Genomic DNA, 19,373 nt, shown 5'->3' with positions numbered 1-19,373 from the left:
GTGCTGCTCACTTGCAGACCCCTCCTCTGTGCCAATCTCTGAGGTGACTGAGGCTGTAGGTGCTGCCTATTCACAGACCCCCTAATGGTGGTTGGCCACACCCACCTCTGGGATCTGAGATAACTGTGGTGGTTTGCCCCCACTTACCTATAGACCACACAAGAAGTGCTCCATCCCACTTGGCCCGCGCAGAAGGTATTGCCACCCATAGCTGGCACAAGGGGCACCTCACCACCCATAGCCTCACCCTCCGAGAGTCTGCATGAGCACATAGAAAGATATTCCTATAGCAGTCCACTCCTTCTCCTCTTGCTCTCCTCAACAATAGCACTTTGTTTCTCCTGCTGGCTGAGACCTCCTCCCATGTTCCCTCAGCTATGGTGCTCTGCTCCCAGGCCCTTGGCACACTGCTCCATAGCTCCCGCAGGCTGTCTCCACACCACCAACCCTAGTCCTCTCCCCAGAACTGACGTCTGGAGCCTGAGTCTCAGCACACAGCCCCAACCCGAGCATCTGAGGTTGTGGTGTCCAGAGGCAGTGGATAGTCTCTGTGGCTCTCTCTCTGCTTTGCCCATTTCAGTCCAGCTGTGGTGCTTTTTTTATTGCTTTGAGGTTCCTCCATCTTGGCTGATCCTGTCAGTTAGATGACTTCGCAGAGTGTGAGTTCCTTTTCTCTTTCTCAGCTCCCTCTCAGGGGTGCTGGTCCTGTCCTGATTCCTTTCTCTCTCTCTATTTTTTTTTCCTTTTGTTCTGCTCAGTTATGTGGAGGGTTTCTTGCTCTTTTTGGAGGTTTAACATCTTCTGCCAGCATTCAGTAGGTGTTCTGTGAAAATGGTCCTACATGCAGATGGGTTTTTTCCCATGTGTTTGTGGGAGATGGTGAGTGCCATGTCTTACTCCTCTATCTTGATCCTGCTCCATAAAACAATTTTAAACAATAAATTGATTTTAAAACTCGTACCCAAACGTTCATAGTAGCACTGTTGACAATAGGCAAAAAGTGGAAACAATTGAAATGTCCATCAACTGATGAATCAATAAATGTAGTATGTCTACACAATTGATTATTAATCAGCCATAAAAAGGAATTGAGTTCTGATACATGCCATAACATGGGTGAACCTCAAAAACATTAAGCTAAGCGAAAAGAGCTAGGCAAAAAAGGTCATATATTTTATGTGCCCATCTATATAAAACATTAAGAATAGGCAAATTCATAGCAACAGAAAGCATATTAGTTGTGCTGAGGGGAAGGGGGGAGGAATAAGGAGTGACTGATTCATGGTTAAAGGTTTCCCTTTGGGGTGGTGAACATATTCTGGAACTAGATAGTGGTGATGGCTGTACAACATTGTGAAAATAATACATGACCCTGAATTGTATACTTTAAAATGATTAGTTTTATGTAAAATTATAAAAGTAAAACACAAAAATTTAAAAAAACTCACAACACAAAAAGTTATAAAGTAGAACATGAAAATTCTCCTCCATATCCCCAGCTCTCCACTCCTACTCTACAAAAGCAAATGTTATTTAGCTCTTCAATATTAATATTGCCTTCCATAAATTTGTTTTATATGTGTGCTTATAAGGGTATGGGGTGCAAGGAGGGTACTGTATGGTCAAACTGTCCATTTAAACTACTGGAAAACCTTGGGTTCTAAAAATTCCTAAACCAGTATATATAAGCCTGGAAGACCTCACTTTGAATTAGAATTACCTTATAATTGCTTTAGCCCTGGATCATAAAAGTCTCCAACAATGCTTGTAGAATGGAAGGAAAGGAAAAGAGAAGGCCTCAAATGACTGATACTGGGTTTTCCAATAATTGTATGGGTTGGGCTCAAACTGGTTCTCTTAAAATTTGAGAAATGAGGGGAAAACATGATAATATTGGTACCCAAATGGGTACATCAGTACATTTCTGATATATTAATCACTGACAGCATTTAAATGAAGGTTGAACAGATATGTTATATGGGTGAAATGGTCCTATTTGAAGCACAAGATTATAGAATCTAGAGGTTTTTAACATTCAGAAATTACTTGCTTTTTTGAGATTTGATGACAGCTATGAACTCCCTCAATAGAAAAATCCATATGCAGACACTGCGGCAATCATAGGAGGAAGGAGAGAGAGGATTGGATGACTAATAAAAGAAAATTAGGAGAAGAATCTGGGGTCCCTTTTGAATCTATCTCTGTTGGTCCATAAGAAACATCTCTTACCAATTCTTTTGTAGAGCACAGATACATAGCCCCCCCCCCTTAATCAGTTTTGCGAATTCAGATTTATGCATATTGGTTAGTTTAAGACTATCATTTTCGCATTGCTTGGGGAAAACTGGTGCTGTGAAAAGGCTGTGGATTGAGAATACTTTCATGTTTTGAGTTTTATGGGTGCTGAGAACTGAAGCACAGTTTTAATGACAAGAGCAGAGCAAATGGGGTTGTAGCACAGTCTCAATGGGGAAGGAAGAAGTGAATGACAAGACGCAGCAGGATATTTTGGATTTGGCTCCAGAGCGAGTGATAGTTTCGCTCTCTAGAATACAAAGGCACAGAAGGGAAGGAGGCAGGGCTGAGAGACCTAAGTGGCTGAAATGGCAACCAGGGTCTTTAAATCCAATCCAGAGAAATAATAAATGCTAGAGAGGAAACAGATCTAGATTCAAATTCCAACTCCATTCCTTCCCAGCTGAATCCTATCAGGTGAGCCATTAATGATTTCTTTTTTGTATCCACTGATGAAGTACAACCCTTTACCCCACCCTACCCCCACACCAAGCATCTGACCTTAAGTGGTAAACCCTGAAATAAAATGTGAACAGTGGTTGGAATGTGTTTTTTGTGACTTAATTGCTGGCCACAGAATCAAGTTCCTTAGTATATTAAACACATAGCATATAGAAGGTATTCAATATTGTAGAATGAATGATTAAAAGCATAAAATATTTGTAATAGAGTGTAAAAAAAGTAATCTCTAATTCTTGTGTTTTGACATATAACTAAAACCCCTAAAAAGTAATATTATTCTGAAACCAAAATAAATTTAATCAACAGAATTAAGAACTTCTGAACATTTATATTTTGTGTAACAAAATCCCACAAGACAAGATTAAATTATATGCAATATTGTATTTTCTGAAGTATATACAAATATAGTTCAGAAATATTGTCAAAGATTGAGACAAATTTTATACCAGTTTTTATGTTTCAGAGCATTCATTCATTTATTTAATAAATATATATTGAGCAATTATATTACTTGCAAGATCCTGTGCTTGATAAGCTATAATAGGTATTTTCTACTTTTGTTTTCTATGTCATGTGAGTAGGAACTTACAACCGATTCGAATGAAAATATATACAAATAAAGTACATGTGTATAAACATACTCTGTAAGAATAAAAGACAATAAAAAGAGACATTTATAGGACAGAGAGACCACTTTGAGATAGGGAATGAGTAAAAAGATTTTAGAGATGATACTTGAGATAAGCCTTAAAGAATGAGCTTGAGCACAAGTGAAATGGAAGACAAGCTGGCTCAAAACTAGCATATCTTCTAAGGAGATTATTTCTCACCAATGTAAATGGATTTGAAATTACTGCATAGTCTCTTGTTAGGCTCATCAACATCCACAAAGCTAGATTATCAGTAAAGGTAGATGGTTCTGCATTTTACTGGCAACACAAAACCAGGTGCACTCCAGACTTACACCAATAATTACTAGACTCCTCCCTCTTAATGTTCATTAAGATTCCTCAAAAGAACCACTCTTAGGCAGAGTGTCTGAAGACAGGCATTCCTGCAACCTCTCTGACACCCTAAAAGACCTGGTTACCTGGACCACCTTCCATTCCCCCTCCCCACAGCCTCAGCCCTATAGAATAGTTTCATGGATGCTTTTCTTCCTGTCACATCTTTAGCTCAAGAGAGGCAGTCCAACAAAACACTACCTTGCACAGTAAAGTTGTTAAGCATAATTATAAGACACAATGTCCACCTAGGAGAAACTCTAATCTGAACTCAGTATCAAAAATAAGTGTTTTCCTCTTTAGCAATTGCTCTTAGTACAGATACTTGCCAACTAGGTAACATGTATCCTTTTACAAGCTGGCACATAGGAACACTGGAGGCCAGTAAGAGTGTAGGTCATTTCACAATGTGTTTTTTTAAGATTTTTATTTTTCCTATTATAGTTGATTTACAATTTTTCTGTCAATTTCTGCTGTACAGCAAAGTGATTCAGTCATATATACACACATATATATATAAACATTCTTTTTTTCATTATCCTCCAACATGCTCCATCACAAGTGACTAGATGTAGCTCCCTGTACTATACAGCAGGATCTCACTGCTAATTCACTGCAAATGCAATAGTTTCCTTCAAACCCCAAATTCCCAGTTCATCCCACTCCCTCTCCCCAACCTTGGCAACCACAAGGCTGTTCTCCAAGTGCATGAGTTTGTTTATTTTCTGTAGATGGGTTCATTTGCACCATATATTGGATTCCAGATATGTGATATCATATGGTATTTGCCTCTCTCCTTCTGACTTACTTCACTTAGTATAAGAATCTCTAGTTCCATCCATGTTGCTGCAAATGGCATTATTTTGTTCTTTTTATTGCTGAATAGTATTTCATTGGGGGAAAAATACCAAGCAGGAGTCATAACTCTCCCAGACTTCAGACAATATTGCAAAGCTACAGTAATCAAGACAGTGCAGTACTGGTGCCAAAACAGACCTCAGGCCAATGGAACAGAACAGAGAACCCAGAAACAAACCCAGACACCTATGGTCAATTAATTTTTGACAAAGGAGGCAAGAATATATAATGGGAAAATGACAGTCTCCTCAGCAAGTGGTGCTAGGAAAACTGGACAGTTGCATGTAAGTCAATGAAACTAGAACACACCCTCACACCATGCCCAAAATAAACTCAAAATGGCTTAAAGACTTAAATGTAAGATAAGACACCATAAAACTCCTAGAAGAGAACATAGGCAAAACATTCTCTGACATCAACTGTACAAATGTTTTCTTAGATCAGTCTCCCAAAGCAATAGAAATAAAACAAAAATAAACCAATGGGACCTAATCAAACTGACAAGCTTTTTCCCAGCACAGGAAACCACAAAAACAAAGACAAACTACAGAATGGGATAAAATAGTTTCAAATGATGCAACTGACAAGGGCTTAAGACAAGGGCTTAATCTCTAAGATATACAAACAATTTATACAATTCAATAACGAAAAAACAAACAACCCAGTTGAAAAATGGGCAGAAAACCTGAATACACATTTCTCCAAAGAAGATATACAGAGGCATGTGAAAAAAATGCTCAACATTCCTAATTATGCAGATGAAAACTACAATGAGGAACCACCTCACACCAGTCAAAATGGCCATCATTAACAAGTCAATGAATAACAAATCCTGGAGAGGGTGTGGAAAAAGGGTACCCTCCTTCACTGTTGGTGGAAAGGTAATTTGGTACAACCATTATGGAAAACACTACAGAGGTACCTCACAATGCATTTTAAATCTAGTTCATAGCTTTGTTTTATGTCAACGACTGGCTGTTTCCTCTTCTTAAATGTATAAAAGCATCACCCCTTGTTTATACCCTCTGGAGCTACAGAAAGGGAGATTGTAAATACATGACCAATAGATTTCTCCTCTTGCAGGTGAGGTCAGTCCCCATGGTTTTTATCCCTAAATAATCAGATCAATGCCCAATAAGTGAATGGGCATACCATTGGCCTGTAGGAGATCCTGCCCCCACCTCTGCCCATGTCAGAAACTCCCTGGCAGTCAGCTATGTATCAGATACACCAACACTTATGCTGCCTCATAGGTACAGCACTAAATCAATCAGACTGCCAAGAAATTCCAGGAATTAATAAACAACTTTACACAACTGGAGGGGTAGCAAACTCCAGTCATGTCTAGCAGTGTTACTTCAGGGTCTAAGGAATAAGTCAAACAGTGCTTATTATAAAATCTCTCTGGAATTGGGAACTTTTTTTTTTTTTTTTTTTTTTGCTATTTCTTTGGGCCGCTCCCGTGGCATATGGAGGTTCCCAGGCTAGGGGTCCAATCGGAGCTGTAGCCACTGGCCTACACCAGAGCCACAGCAACGCGGGATCCGAGCCGCGTCTGCAACCTACACCACAGCTCACGGCAACGCCGGATTGTTAACCCACTGAGCAGGGGCAGGGACTGAACCCGCAACCTCATGGTTCCTAGTCGGATTCGTTAACCACTGCGCCACAACGGTAACTCCAGGAACGTCTTTTTTTTAATCATCACATACAAATGCCCTTGTATTACTTACTTATCATGTTCAAAACACTTTTCTGACCACCTACTTTGTGTTAAAACAATAAGACAACATTTGGGAACCTTAAAGACAATGGAATGTCCGCCCCTCCTCATGAGAGGAGGCAGCTAGCACTCCTGCAAAGAGCACAGACCTTGTAAATTAGACCAGCTTGGGTGTGAATCTTGACTTTGCCGCTTAGTCTCTGTGACTGCAGCCAGGTCAGCTAACTATTTGTCTCTATTTCCTCATTTGTCAAGTAAGGATGAAGAAGATGATGCTGTCTCATCTCAAGACTGTTGGACAAAGACTCTGGCAGAGTGTCTATCACATAGTATGACTTAATAAATGCCGTCTTCTCTTCAGTTCACCTCCCATTTGTCAAAAGAACTTTAAACCAATTTGGTGAGTAAGAACATTCTATAAAGCTAAATACAATAAAAGGCAAAAGTGAAATAATCACTTTAGCAAAAGAAAAATAGTAACAATGACCAATACTTACTGAGCAATTGCTACGTGCCAGGTGCTTTCCACATACTATTTCATCTGCCTCACCTTTCCTCCAGGGTGCTATTGTTGCCAACATTTTATAAATAAGGGTGCCAAGGCTCAAATGTGTTGGGAAATTTGTCCACATAAGCAGCAGAGTTGGGATTTGAATCCATATAGTCTTGACTTCAGAAGCCATGTTCTTAACCACCAGGAAAATATTGATTTTTGTGGGAGAAAAGCAGTAATTTATTTCATTGGGGGGATGGTGGCCAGAGAGGGTTTTGTTTAAAAGGGGACATCAGAAACGGGTCTTGAGGAAGAGCAAGATTTCATTTTGACAAGGTGGAGAGGGAAAGAGATTATGTAAAGGAGAACTATTCTAGGCTGAGAGATTGGCACTAACAAAGTGGAGGTGTAAAAAGATGATGTGCTGGGGAAAAGTGAGAAATTGGCATGGATAGACATCCCTCAGCTCACGGATACCTCATGGTGTAAACCAGTCACAGTAATACTATTCCCATTTGCCAAAGAGAAGGATAGAACAGAATGAAGTGTGTAGAAAAGCAGACTGAGGCCAAATGTCATGCATAAAATGTCTTCAAGGGCATTTGGATCTTAGAGGCAAGAGAGAGCCAGAGATGGCTGCAAAAGATAAGATACATGATACTACTCATGCTCCAAGAAAGTAACTGTCAGTAATTTGGAAGAGACATTAGAATGAGGAGAGAAAAGGGTTAGGAAGTTCCTGCAATATTTCAGGCAAGAGACAATGGAAGGCTGGAGAGTGCCAATGACAACAGAAAGGGGTATACACAGAGATATCCCAGAGGACAATTGGCTGGGCCTGACTACTGATATGGACGCCTGGAAAAACACTGACATTTCTGGCCAATAAAGGAGAAGGTAGAAATGGAAAAGGGAGAAGGCAGTCAGCAGTCCATTGAAAAATAATATGTTTTTTTGAAAAAGCAATATAATTGTTAGAGATGCTTTGGGCTACAGAGGGTAGACAATAAAGACATTTCATTATCTCACAGAAGAAGTCAAAGTAGTAGGCAGGTGCAGGAACAGTTAACTATTCAATGATGTCATTCATGTATGTATTCAATGATGTTCAAAGAGGGACAAGGTTGGTGCCTCTGAAGTCCTCTTAATTTTTTCCTGAAAGTCTCAAATTGTGGCAACAGCAGCAGCAACTCCACTCCTCACATGAAAGCATCCAAAAAAGGACTTTTCTTCCTGCATCTGTATTTATTTATTAGGGAAAGATTATTTCCCAGAAGCCTCTGAGCTAACTTTCTGCCTGCTGGCTATACTTAGCTACCAGGAAGCTGGAAAAATAATTATCCAGCAAACCAGATTATGATTACCACAAGTGGCTGACACTATGATGTATCTATGAGCCAAGTCTATTACAGGCTATCGAATTCAGAAAGTGTTAATAAGAAAGAAGGAGATATCGCTATTGATTGGGTAACTAACAGTGTCTGCCATGAACATTTTGAACAAAGCAATCTGCCTTCCAGAAAACGGGAATTTGCAAGATGACAATATGATACTTGGGCATGAAGACAAGTTTCTGATGAAAATGAATCTCTGATTTGTTAGCCTAAGAAGGGATAGCTTAGCTCAAATTTCCTCTTCAAAATCATAGGATATTCTTGGGAGTTCCCATCATGGCTCAGTGGTAATGAACTGCACTAGCATCGATGAGGATGTGGGTTTGATCCCTGGCCTTGCTCAGTGAGTTATCCAGCGTTATCATGAGCTGTGGTTGCAGACGTGGCTTAGATCTGGCGTTGCTGTGGGTATGGGGTAGGCTGGCAGCTGCAGCTCTGATTCAACTTCCATGTGCCGTGGGTGTGGCACTAAAAAAAAAAGACAAAATAAAAGATCATACAATATTCTGAGATTCTGAGCTTATAGGAATATGGGTGTTCATATGCTGAAGCAGAAGGAAAATATGAAACAGAACCACTAAGATTTGTGATTCAGACTATAAGAACTCCTGGCAAAGCAAGATGATGATGCAGCCTTAGGTAAACTATAACTCCTGCCCCTCCTAGCAGTTTTGGAAATTAAAGAACATTGACTGATTTCCTTTACCAGGGATATTTAACTCTTTCCTGCATGTTCGAGTCCTATGTGTTTTTTAATGTCCAATTCAATTTCAGCTTCCTTCATCAAGTTTTTCCTATCACCTACCTATTTGTATCCCACCATAGTCTCTAATACATTCACACCTTTCTAATCCTATCATCAAATCCAACTGATGTCACATAGTTACCAATTCTGACCACCTTTTTCCAGTTCCACTGCTGATAATAACTGCTGGTGTTTACTGGGTATGTGCTACATGCAAGGTCTTATTCTATACACTTTACATTTAGTAATTCATTTAATCTTTTCAACAAACCTATGAGATAGATCATAGTAATCATTTTATACATGAGGACACTTGGATATAAAGTGTTAAGTAACTTGTTTAGATTCGCATAGGTACTAAGTGATAGAGGTAGTCTTAAGAGTTCATTTCTTAATGATACATGACACTGCCTCTTTCTTCTAAACCACATCCCATTTTACCTCATCTATTGCAAAAAGGATCCTATCTGATATCCTTGCCTGCACCCAACTCCTCTCCAATGCATTCTTTTTTTTTTTTTGTCTTTTTGCTATTTCTTGGGCCGCTCCCACGGCATATGGAGGTTCCCAGGCTAGGGGTTGAATCGGAGCTGTAGCCACTGGCCTACACCAGAGCCACAGCAACGCAGGATCCAAGCCGCATCTGCAACCTACACCACAGCTCACGGCAACGCCGGATCCTTAACCCACTGAGCAAGGGCAGGGACCGAACCCGCAACCTCATGGTTCCTAGTCGGATTCGTTAACCACTGCGCCACGACGGGAACTCCTCCAATGCATTGTTTATCCTGAAGCTAGAATGAAAAATGAAAAATTTGGTCATGGCACAATCCCTCCCCCAATTCCCTATGCACTCCAAGATCTTGCCTTACCCACCTCTCTAGCCTTACCTTGTGTTATCCTTCTCTTAGAACTTTAGATTCTAACCTCCTTGATGCTTTTTATTCCTTCCTACCCCAGAACCTTTGCATAGGCTGTTCCCTCTACCTAGAAGGCACTTTCCTATCTACGGTCCTGCCTGCATCCTGCCTTACCTATTCAACTCTACTTATCCTTCAGATCACAATTCAAATATCATTTCACATTCAGGAAAGCCTTCTCTCTACCCCCAGATTAGTTCAAGTTCTGACAAGTTATAGCAGATTCTGTTAATCACTAGTGATTAGCCTCACAAGGGCAGGGCAGAGTTTGCACATTTCATTTTTTCAGTGTCTCTCCAGCAATGAGCTCAATCTTTGGCTCAGAAATCAGTCCACTTTTATTATAGTATAAGTCTAAGATCCCTTGCTAAAAGTGTAAGTCTACTGAGGCAGGATCTGTGCTTCAGGGAGATGAGCTGCTCTTGTAAAAACAATATGGACTTTTGACATGTTAATATAAAATCAACCTCTGGATGCATAATTTTTCAAGTCTCAACTTTCCCAACCTGAAGAGGAAATAATCCCTCTGAAGACCAAAAGAGATATTGAAAATAATGTGGCAGCAAATGCTCTGAAGATATTTCTTCCCAGATGCATCTTTGTATCCCAGTGGGTCAATGGTATGAGAAGTGAGGCTGCACACCAGAGGTCCAGTCACATTCCCCCACCTCCCACATAATACATCCCAGGACATGGCTTCCCTCTCACCTATTGGCCTGTATGAGTGCCAGCCGTAAGAAATATGCAAACATGTTACAATGAGCAAGATGTCAAGGATTTGCTGGGGACAGAGGGAAGAAAGAGGACAAAATGAGCATGGCATATGCAAAGTATCCACTAAGCAACAAGTATGTTCATACATTATCTCATTTAATACTTAGCAAAAAAAATCAAGCCTCAGTAATTTTAATAAAATTGAAATTATATCTAACATCATTTCCAACCATAATGCTATGATACTAGAAATCAACTAAATGAAAAACAAAAAACACAAACACCTGGAAGCTAAACAATATGGTGCTAAACAACCAATTGATCACTGAAGAAAGTAAAGAGGAAATCAAAAAATAACTAGAGACAAGTGACAATGAAAATGTGGCAATCCAATACCAAACCTATAGGATGCAGAAAAAAAGCAGTCCTAAGAGCCAAGTTTATAGCAATACAATCTCATCTCAGGAAACAAGAAAAATCTCAAATAAACAACCTAACCTTACAACTAAAACAACTAGAAAAAGAAGAACAAACAAAACCCAAAGTTAGTAGAAGGGAAGAAATCATAAAGATCAGAGCAGAAATAAATGAGATAGAGACAAAGAAAACAAAAGAGAAGATCAATGAAACTAAAATCTTTAACCAGACTCATCAAGGGGAAAAAAAAGGGAGAAGGTCAAGTCAATAAAATTAGAAATGAAAAAGGAAAAGTTACAACTGACACCACAGAAAAACAAAGGATCATGAAACTACTATAAGAAACTACATGCCAATAAAATGGACAACCTAGAAGAAATGGATAAATTCCTAAAAAGGTACAACCTTCCAAGACTGAACCAGGAAGAAACAGAAACTATGAAAAGACCAATCACAAGTACAGAAATTGAAACTGATTTTAAAACTTCCAACAGGGGATGGAACTAGAGACTCTCATACTGAGTGAAGTAAGTCAGAAAAAGAAAGACAAATACCATATGATATCACTTATACTTGGAATCTAATATAAGGCACAAATGAACCTTTCCACAGAAAAGAAAATCAAGGACATGGAGAATAGACTTGTGGTTGCCAAGGGGGAGGGAGAGGGAGTGGGATGGATGGGGAGCTTGGGGTTAATAGATACAAACTATTGCCTTTGGAATGGAATAGCAATGAGATCCTGCTGTGTAGTGCTGGGAACTATGTTTAGTCACTTATGAAGGAGCATGATAATATGAGAAAATAGAATGTGTACATGTATGTGTAACTGGGTCACCATACTGTACAGTAGGAAAAAAAAACTGTATTGGGGAAATAACAAATAAATTAATTTAAAAAAAACTTCCAACAGGATCTCCCATTGTGGCGCAGTGGAAACAAATCCAACTAGGAACCATGAGGTTGCAGGTTTGATCCCTGACCTCACTTAGTGGTTTAAGAATCTGGCATTTCCGTGAGCTGTGGTGTAGGTCACAGATGTAGCTCAGATCTGGCATTGCTGTGGCTATGGCACAGGCTGGCGGCTATAGCTCTGATTAGACCCATAGCCTGGGAACCTCCATATGATGCTGGTGCAGCCCTAAAAAAACAAAAAAAATTAAAAATTAAAAAAATAAAACCTTCCAACAAACGAAAGTCCAGTTCCAGACTGCTTCAGAGGTGAATTCTAAAAATCATTTAGAAAAGAGTTAACATCTATTCTACTGAAATTCTTCCAAAAAATTGCAGAGGAAGGAAAACTCCCAAGATCATCTGCAAGACCACCATCACTAGACAAAGATACCATAAAAAAATACAATTACTGGTCAATATCACTGATGAATATAGATGTAAATATCCTCAACAAAATATTAGCAAATTGAATTCAACAATATATTAAAAAGATCATACACCATGATCAAGTGGGATTTATCCCAGGAATGCAAGGATTCTTCAATATTTTAAAGCAGTCAGTGTGATACATAACATTAACGACTTGAAGAATGAAAACCATACAATCATCTCAGTAGATGCAGAAAAAGCCTTTGACAAAATCCAACACCCATTTCTGGTAAAACCCTCCAGAAAGTGGGCATAGAGGGGACCTACCCCAACATAATAAAGGTTATGTATGACAAACCCATAGCCAACATAATTCTCAATGGTGAAAATCTGAAAGCATACACACTAAAATTGGGAAGAAGACAAGGATGTCCACTCTTGCCACTTTTAGTCAAAATAGTTTTGGAAGTGCTAGCCACAGCTATCAGAGAGGAAAAAGAAATGGAATCCAAATATGAAAAGAAGTAAGACTCTTACTTTGCAGATGCCATGATACTATACATAGAAAATCTGAAAGATGCTACCAAAAAACTGTTAGAACTCACCAGTGAATTTGGTAAAGTTGCAGGATACAAAATTAATACACAGAAATCTCTTGATTCCTCTACATTAACAATGAAAGATAAGAGAGAAAAATTACGGAAACAATCCCATTTACTATAACACCAAAACCAATAAAACACCCAGGGATAAACCTACCTAAAAAGACAAAACACATATACTTTGAAGACTACAAGATGCTGATGAAAGAAATCAAAGATGACACAAACAGATGGAAAGATATACCATACTCTTGGACTGGAAGAATCAATATTGTCAAAGTGACTATACTACCCAAGGCAATCTACAGATTCAATGCAATCCCTATCAAACTACAAGTGTCATTTTTCACAGAACCAGAACAAAATATTTTAAAATTTGTATGGAAACATGAAAGACCTCATATAGCCAAAGCAATCTTGAAAAAGAAAAATGGAATTGGTAAGTTCCTGTCGTGGCACAGTGGTTAATGAATCTGACTAGAAACCATCAGGTTGCGGGTTCAGTCCCTGCCCTTGCTCAGTGGGTTAACGATCCAGCGTTGCCATGAGTTGTGGTGTAGATTGCAGACACGGCTCAGATGGATCCTGCGTTGCTGTGGCTCTGGCATAGGCCGGCAGCTACAGCTCCGATTATACCCCTAGCCTGGGAACCTCCATATGCCACGGGAGCGGCCCAAGAAATAGCAAAAAAAAAAAAAAAGAAAGAAAGAAAGAAAGAAAAATGGAATTGGAGGAATCAGGCTTTCAGATTTTGGGCTATACTACAAAGCTGCAGTCATCAAAACAGTATGATACTGGCACAAACACAGAAATATATATCAGTGGAACAAGATAGAAAGCCCAGAGATAAACCTATGCATCTATGGTCAACTAATCTATGATAAAGGAGGCAAGAATATACAATGGGAAAAAGACAGTCTCTTCAATAAGTGGTGCTGGGTAAACTGGACAGTTCATGAATAAGGATGAAATTAGAAAATTCTCTAATACCATACACAAAAATAAACTCAAAATGGATTAAAAATCTAAATATAAGATGAGATACTATAAAACTTTTAGAGGAAAACATAGGCAGAACACTCTCTAACATAAAAGCAACAATATAATTGTGATCCACCTCCTAGAGTCATGAAAATAAAAACAAAAATAAACAAATGGGACCTAATTAAACCTAAAATCTTCTGCACAGCAAAGGAAACCACAAAAAAGTAAAAGACAACCTTCAGAATGGGAGAAAAATCTTTGCAAACAAAGCAACCAACAAGGAATTAATCTCCAAAATATACAAACATTTCACACAGCTTTATATCAAAAAAAAAATGGTCAAAAGATCTAAATAGACATTTCTCCAAAGCAGACAGATGGAAAAAAGCACATGAAAAGATGCTCAACATCACTAATTTTTAGAGAAATGCAAATCAAAACTACAATGAGGTATCACCTCACACCAGTCAGAATGGCCATCATCAAAAAGTCTACAAACATGGAGTTCCCGTCGTGGTGCAGCGGAAACGAATCTGACTAGGACCATGAAGTTGCAGGTTCCATTCCTGGCCGTGCTCAGTGGGGTAAGGATCTGGCATTGCTGTGGCTGTGGTGAAGGCCAGCAGCTGTAGCTCTGATTTGACCCCTAGCCTGGAAACCTCCATATGCCACAGGTGCGGCCCTAAAGAGAAAAAAAAAAAAAAAAAGTCTACAAACAGTAAGTTCTGGAGAGGATGAGAAAAAGGAACCCTGTCACACTGTTGGTGGAATGTAAATTGGTATACCACTATGGAGAATGGTAGGGAGGGCCTTAAAAAACTAAATATAGAACTACCATATGACCTAGCAATCTCACTCCTGGGCATCTATCCAGAGAAAACCATAATTTGAAAAGATGCATGCACCCCAATATTCACTGCAACACTACTTAACAGTAGCTGAGACATGGAAGCAACTTAAATGTTCATCGATAGAGGAATGAATAAAAAACATGTAGTACATATACATAATGGAACATTACTCAGCCACCAAAAAGAACAAAATAATGCCATTTGAAGCAATATATGGACTGAGAGATTATCATACCAAGTAAAGTAAATGAGACAGAAAGATAAATATCATGATATCACTTATATATGAAATCTAATAAAAATGATACAAAAGAACCCAATTATAAAACAGAAACAAAATCATAGATTTTCGAAATCAAAATTACCAAAGGAGAAACCATGGGGGGGAGGGATAAATTAGGATGGGATTAACACATACATACTACTGTATATAAAACAGATAACTGGGATTCCCTTGTGGCATAGCAGGTTAAGGATCTAGCATTGTCACTGCTGTCTCTCTGGTCACTGCTGTGGCGTGGGATTGATCTCTGGCCCAGGAACTTCTGCATGCCATGAGCATGGCCAAAAAAAATTAAAATAAAAGAGAATAGATAACTAACAAGGACCTACTGCATAGCACAGGGAAGTCTACTCAATGTTTTCTAATAACCTATATGAGAAAAAAGGAATGGTTATATATATATATATATAATTGGTTCACTTTATTGTAAACCTGAAGCTAATACAACATTGTAAATCAGCTATAATTCAATACAATTTTTTTCAGTCTTTTTGTCCTTTTTAGGGCCACACCCTCAGCATATGGAGGTTCCCAGGCTAGGGCTCTAATTGGAGCTGCAGCTGCCGACCCAAGCCAGAGCCACCTCAATGCCAGAACTGAGCCACATCTGCAACCTTCACTAGAGCTCATGGCAACGCCAGATCCTTTACCCACTGAGCAAGGCCAGGGATCAAACCCACAACCTCATGGTTCCTAGTAGGATTAGTTTCCACTGTGCCACGACGGGAATTCCAATCCAATATAATTTTTAAAAATACTTAGCAAAAGTAAATCTGATTCTAAAAATGAGGAAATTGAGGCTTAGAGAAGTTAAGATTTTCACCGTGGACTCTGAGTAGGTAGGTGGTAGAGAACCAACTTGAACTCAGCTCTCCACAGAACTTGCTCTTGCTACCACAGGGCACTACTTCCAAAATTATTTTCTTCCTCACTCTTGCTTTCAGCTAAGAGTACTTTTTTGGTTTGTTTTTGTTTTTGTTTTTTGTCTTTTTAGGGCCACACCAGCAGCATACGGAGGTTCCCAGGCTAGGGGTTGAATCAGAGCTGTAGCTTCCAGCCTACGCTACAGCCACAGCAATGCAGGATCAGAGCCGCGTCTATGACTTACACTACAGCTCACAGCAACACCAGATCCTTAACCCACAGAGCAAGGCCAGAGATAGAACCTGCAACTTCATGGATCCTAGTCGGGTTCGTTAACCACTGAGACACAATGGGAACTCCGTCAGCTAAGACTACTTAAAAGAACCAAGACATCTTGACCTATCTTTAAAGTCAACCTGACCCTGTGGGAAGAATCAGGCAATTTAGTAAATCTGAGCACACAGTGTCTTAAGATTAATTACTTATCAGTAAATGAATTAATTACACACACTGCAGTTTTTCTTTTAAATAGCGACATGCCACTTAAGTTGAAAAACTAACTCTGAATTCAATGCTCAATACTAACATGTTGACTAGAGAATTTTTTTTAAATTAACCTAATTTTGAATGAGCTTTAGTTAATGAATTAGAAGTCGTTAGTCATTACCATTCTCTGGGCCTAAATGAAGTTATGTGAAATGAAAGATTGGGTCTAGGAGGAGAGGGATGGCAGAGAAAGTCATGTCCTCTCTCTCTGAGATGCTACCCCAGCCCAGGGCTTGAAATGGAGAACTGAGCACTCAAGACCCCACACAACTCCATCACACAACTTATATACTGAGGCTCCCCAAATGTAACCCACCCACTACCTGTGTCTGAATCTTCTCAGACTTTTGTTGGAATGCCACTCCAGGCCTACAGATTCAGATTCTCTCAATATGATGTCCAGGAACTGGTATTTTAATAACCATCCCAGAAGTTTCTGATTCATCCCAAGGTTTGAGAATAGCTTTGGGAGCTCTATAGCTGCCGACCTAAGCCAGAGCCACACCAATGCCAGATCTGAGCCGCGTCTGCGACCTACACTAGAGCTCACGGCAACGCCAGATCCTTAACCCACTGATCAAGAATGATTCTGCATATTTATTTACTTCACAGGAATATAATTTTCTGTAAGAATACTGAAATTTTAAAAATAATATATTTATCCCAGCAACTCTAAAAAAGAGGTATTCCCACTTTCAAAATGAAGAAAATCAAGTCCATCCTTTATACACAGTCAGTAATCAACTGCCTTGCCCCCAGGAAGAGAACAATAAACAGTTACCCATTCACTGATTAGGGCGTTTTATATTGTAAACTGATTAACTTACCTTTGTATGCAACTCTAGTTAATTCTATCTTGGGGAGGAATGGCATTTTTCTACATTTAGAATTCGGTATGCTCCTTAGCTAGGAATAGACTCCCTGACTCAACTACTGATTGCATGTTCAGGACACTCTTTTATTGTTCTTCTATACAACCCCCAGAAAAGGTAAATTTTTAGATGAGTTGCTTCTTTTCCTCCCTCCTCTCCAATGGTTAAAGCCTGTCCCCTAGCCAACTCTCCCTCTTGCTATCCTATCAATTCAAATACTGGATACGGAAATTTAAATTTTAAAAAGAAATAGGAGTTGAACAGCTTCTTGTTTGCAAATACCACCAATCTTTCCCCAGTCCAGCACGCTGTTCCTCTGCTTCTTGGAACTCACCCTGAGACTAAGGGCTCTCTAAAACTTGAAGGTCAAGTACCCAACCAACAATTCATTAGTCTCAGGATTTATGGGAATCTCCTCATTTGGGGGAGCTCTGAGAGTTTCATCACCTTGGAAACAACAGCAGGCTCCCTGAACATGCACAGAGAATATAGATTTTTAAGCACCATAAGAAAACAGGGTTTAGTTATACCCAAGTGTAAGAGTCACAATTCAAAACTGTCATTGACTCGGAAGCATCCTTAGTCAGGAATAGTACCTTCAAGCTGACAAGTCACACATATATGTACTTCTGCTAACAAAATCAGTAGTTGGGGAAAAGCTCAAAATATCCTATCTCTATTTTTTTCTCTTAAAAATGGAACGGCTTTCACTTAAACTAGGTAGGCCACAGCCAATACAGTTACCACTGTAGTGTATGAAACTGTAAAGTTACATATGATGTTTGTAGAAATCCTGATTTTAGAAACAGAAGTGTGGAAGATACACTCATAGAAGACATTTTGAACCTTAAAATGGAGCTGCTTGCTTTGATGCAAACGGCTATGGCTGTGGGGTGGGGGGTGGTAATTTCTCTCTGACTATCCTCTCTAGTAATACAAATTATCTAGTCTTAATCATTAGTATATTGCCTGCTGAATGATCAGGTGAATGAAATCAATTCTAATACAATGAAAGGCCTAAACATCACTGGTGAAACGACTCTTCTTTCATAATAAATTCAGTCAAATTTCCCGAGCGCCTAGGCTGTGCCAGGCACTGTGCCAGGCACATGCGATACGAAAATGAATGAAGCGAGGGGCTGGTATTAATGATTTAAGATTTGCGAGGGCATAGCCTCGCTCCCCCTTCCATACAGCCTGGATGGCTTATTGCAACAAACGTGGGTTGGAGTACTCCAAGGCTCCCAGCAACTGGGAACACTTTACTCCCAGTCCAGCCCACGAACGCGGCTCTAGGGCTCTCCTGGCGGTCCCCAAAAAGCCAAACACTCAAGTTCAACTCCGGAGCTGCGGCGCCCGCTCGGGAAAGAGCGAACTCGGTGCTCCGCGCGGCGCACGTGGGGAGGGTACTTCCACCTGTCCACCCGCCCGTCGGGGTGCGCCAGACCCCGCGCCCGCTTACTTTGCCGCTGTCGCTCACACCGAGGAGGTGATCCCGCAGCACCTCCATGGGGCAGGTCCAGGTGGAGTGGACGAACGTCCCTCGGAAGATGTGCACCAAGGGAGGCATCCGGGTGGCACACATGTCAGCGACGAAGTGTAGCGCGCAGTCCGCGCGGGCCGAGGAAGGCTCACCCCGCAGAGGCGCGGCAAGGACACCCTGCGGCTGTAGGCAGCTGCAGAGCCGGCACCGCTCCGGCCTCGTCCTGCCCCCGCTTCCCCGCGCGATCGCCTGCCCCCTGCAGGCCGCGCCCAGGGGCTGGCTCCCTGCCTCGTCGATGCCAATAGGATTTTTCTCCAGTGAGTTGTCTCGGTCTTTCTCTCCTCCCCTGCTTTAGTTTTTGATGTTAACTCTTTGAGTTTCCAAAATCACCGCTCACGTTGTGGTTCTTTTAACCCGTCGTGGCTATCACCCACTCAGCGGGAGGAAAATGAGGAAAGGAGCTGGAAGATTCAGGATTCCAGCCCTGTACTTTTAACTGGTCACTAAATTTGCTTTTACCCCTGGTCCCCAACTTCCTCC

At 40.3% G+C, this 19,373-nt stretch overlaps 1 protein-coding gene across 1 annotated transcript in view; it reads right to left on the bottom strand.

The window, feature by feature from the left end:
* Positions 1 to 19,113, bottom strand: part of GDA (guanine deaminase) — a 177,991-nt gene extending 158,878 nt beyond the window's left edge. Inside the window, exon 1 of the mRNA XM_047767774.1 lies at positions 18,813 to 19,113. Coding sequence (XP_047623730.1) covers positions 18,813 to 18,935 — 123 coding nt within the window. The 5' untranslated portion in view covers positions 18,936 to 19,113. The remainder of the gene's footprint in view (positions 1 to 18,812) is intronic.
* Positions 19,114 to 19,373: the final 260 nt, after the last annotated feature.

The sequence above is a fragment of the Phacochoerus africanus genome, chromosome 2 (assembly GCF_016906955.1).
Source record: "Phacochoerus africanus isolate WHEZ1 chromosome 2, ROS_Pafr_v1, whole genome shotgun sequence".
Classification (NCBI taxonomy): Eukaryota; Metazoa; Chordata; class Mammalia; order Artiodactyla; family Suidae; genus Phacochoerus; species Phacochoerus africanus.
This window is presented reverse-complemented; position numbering and strand designations above follow the sequence as displayed.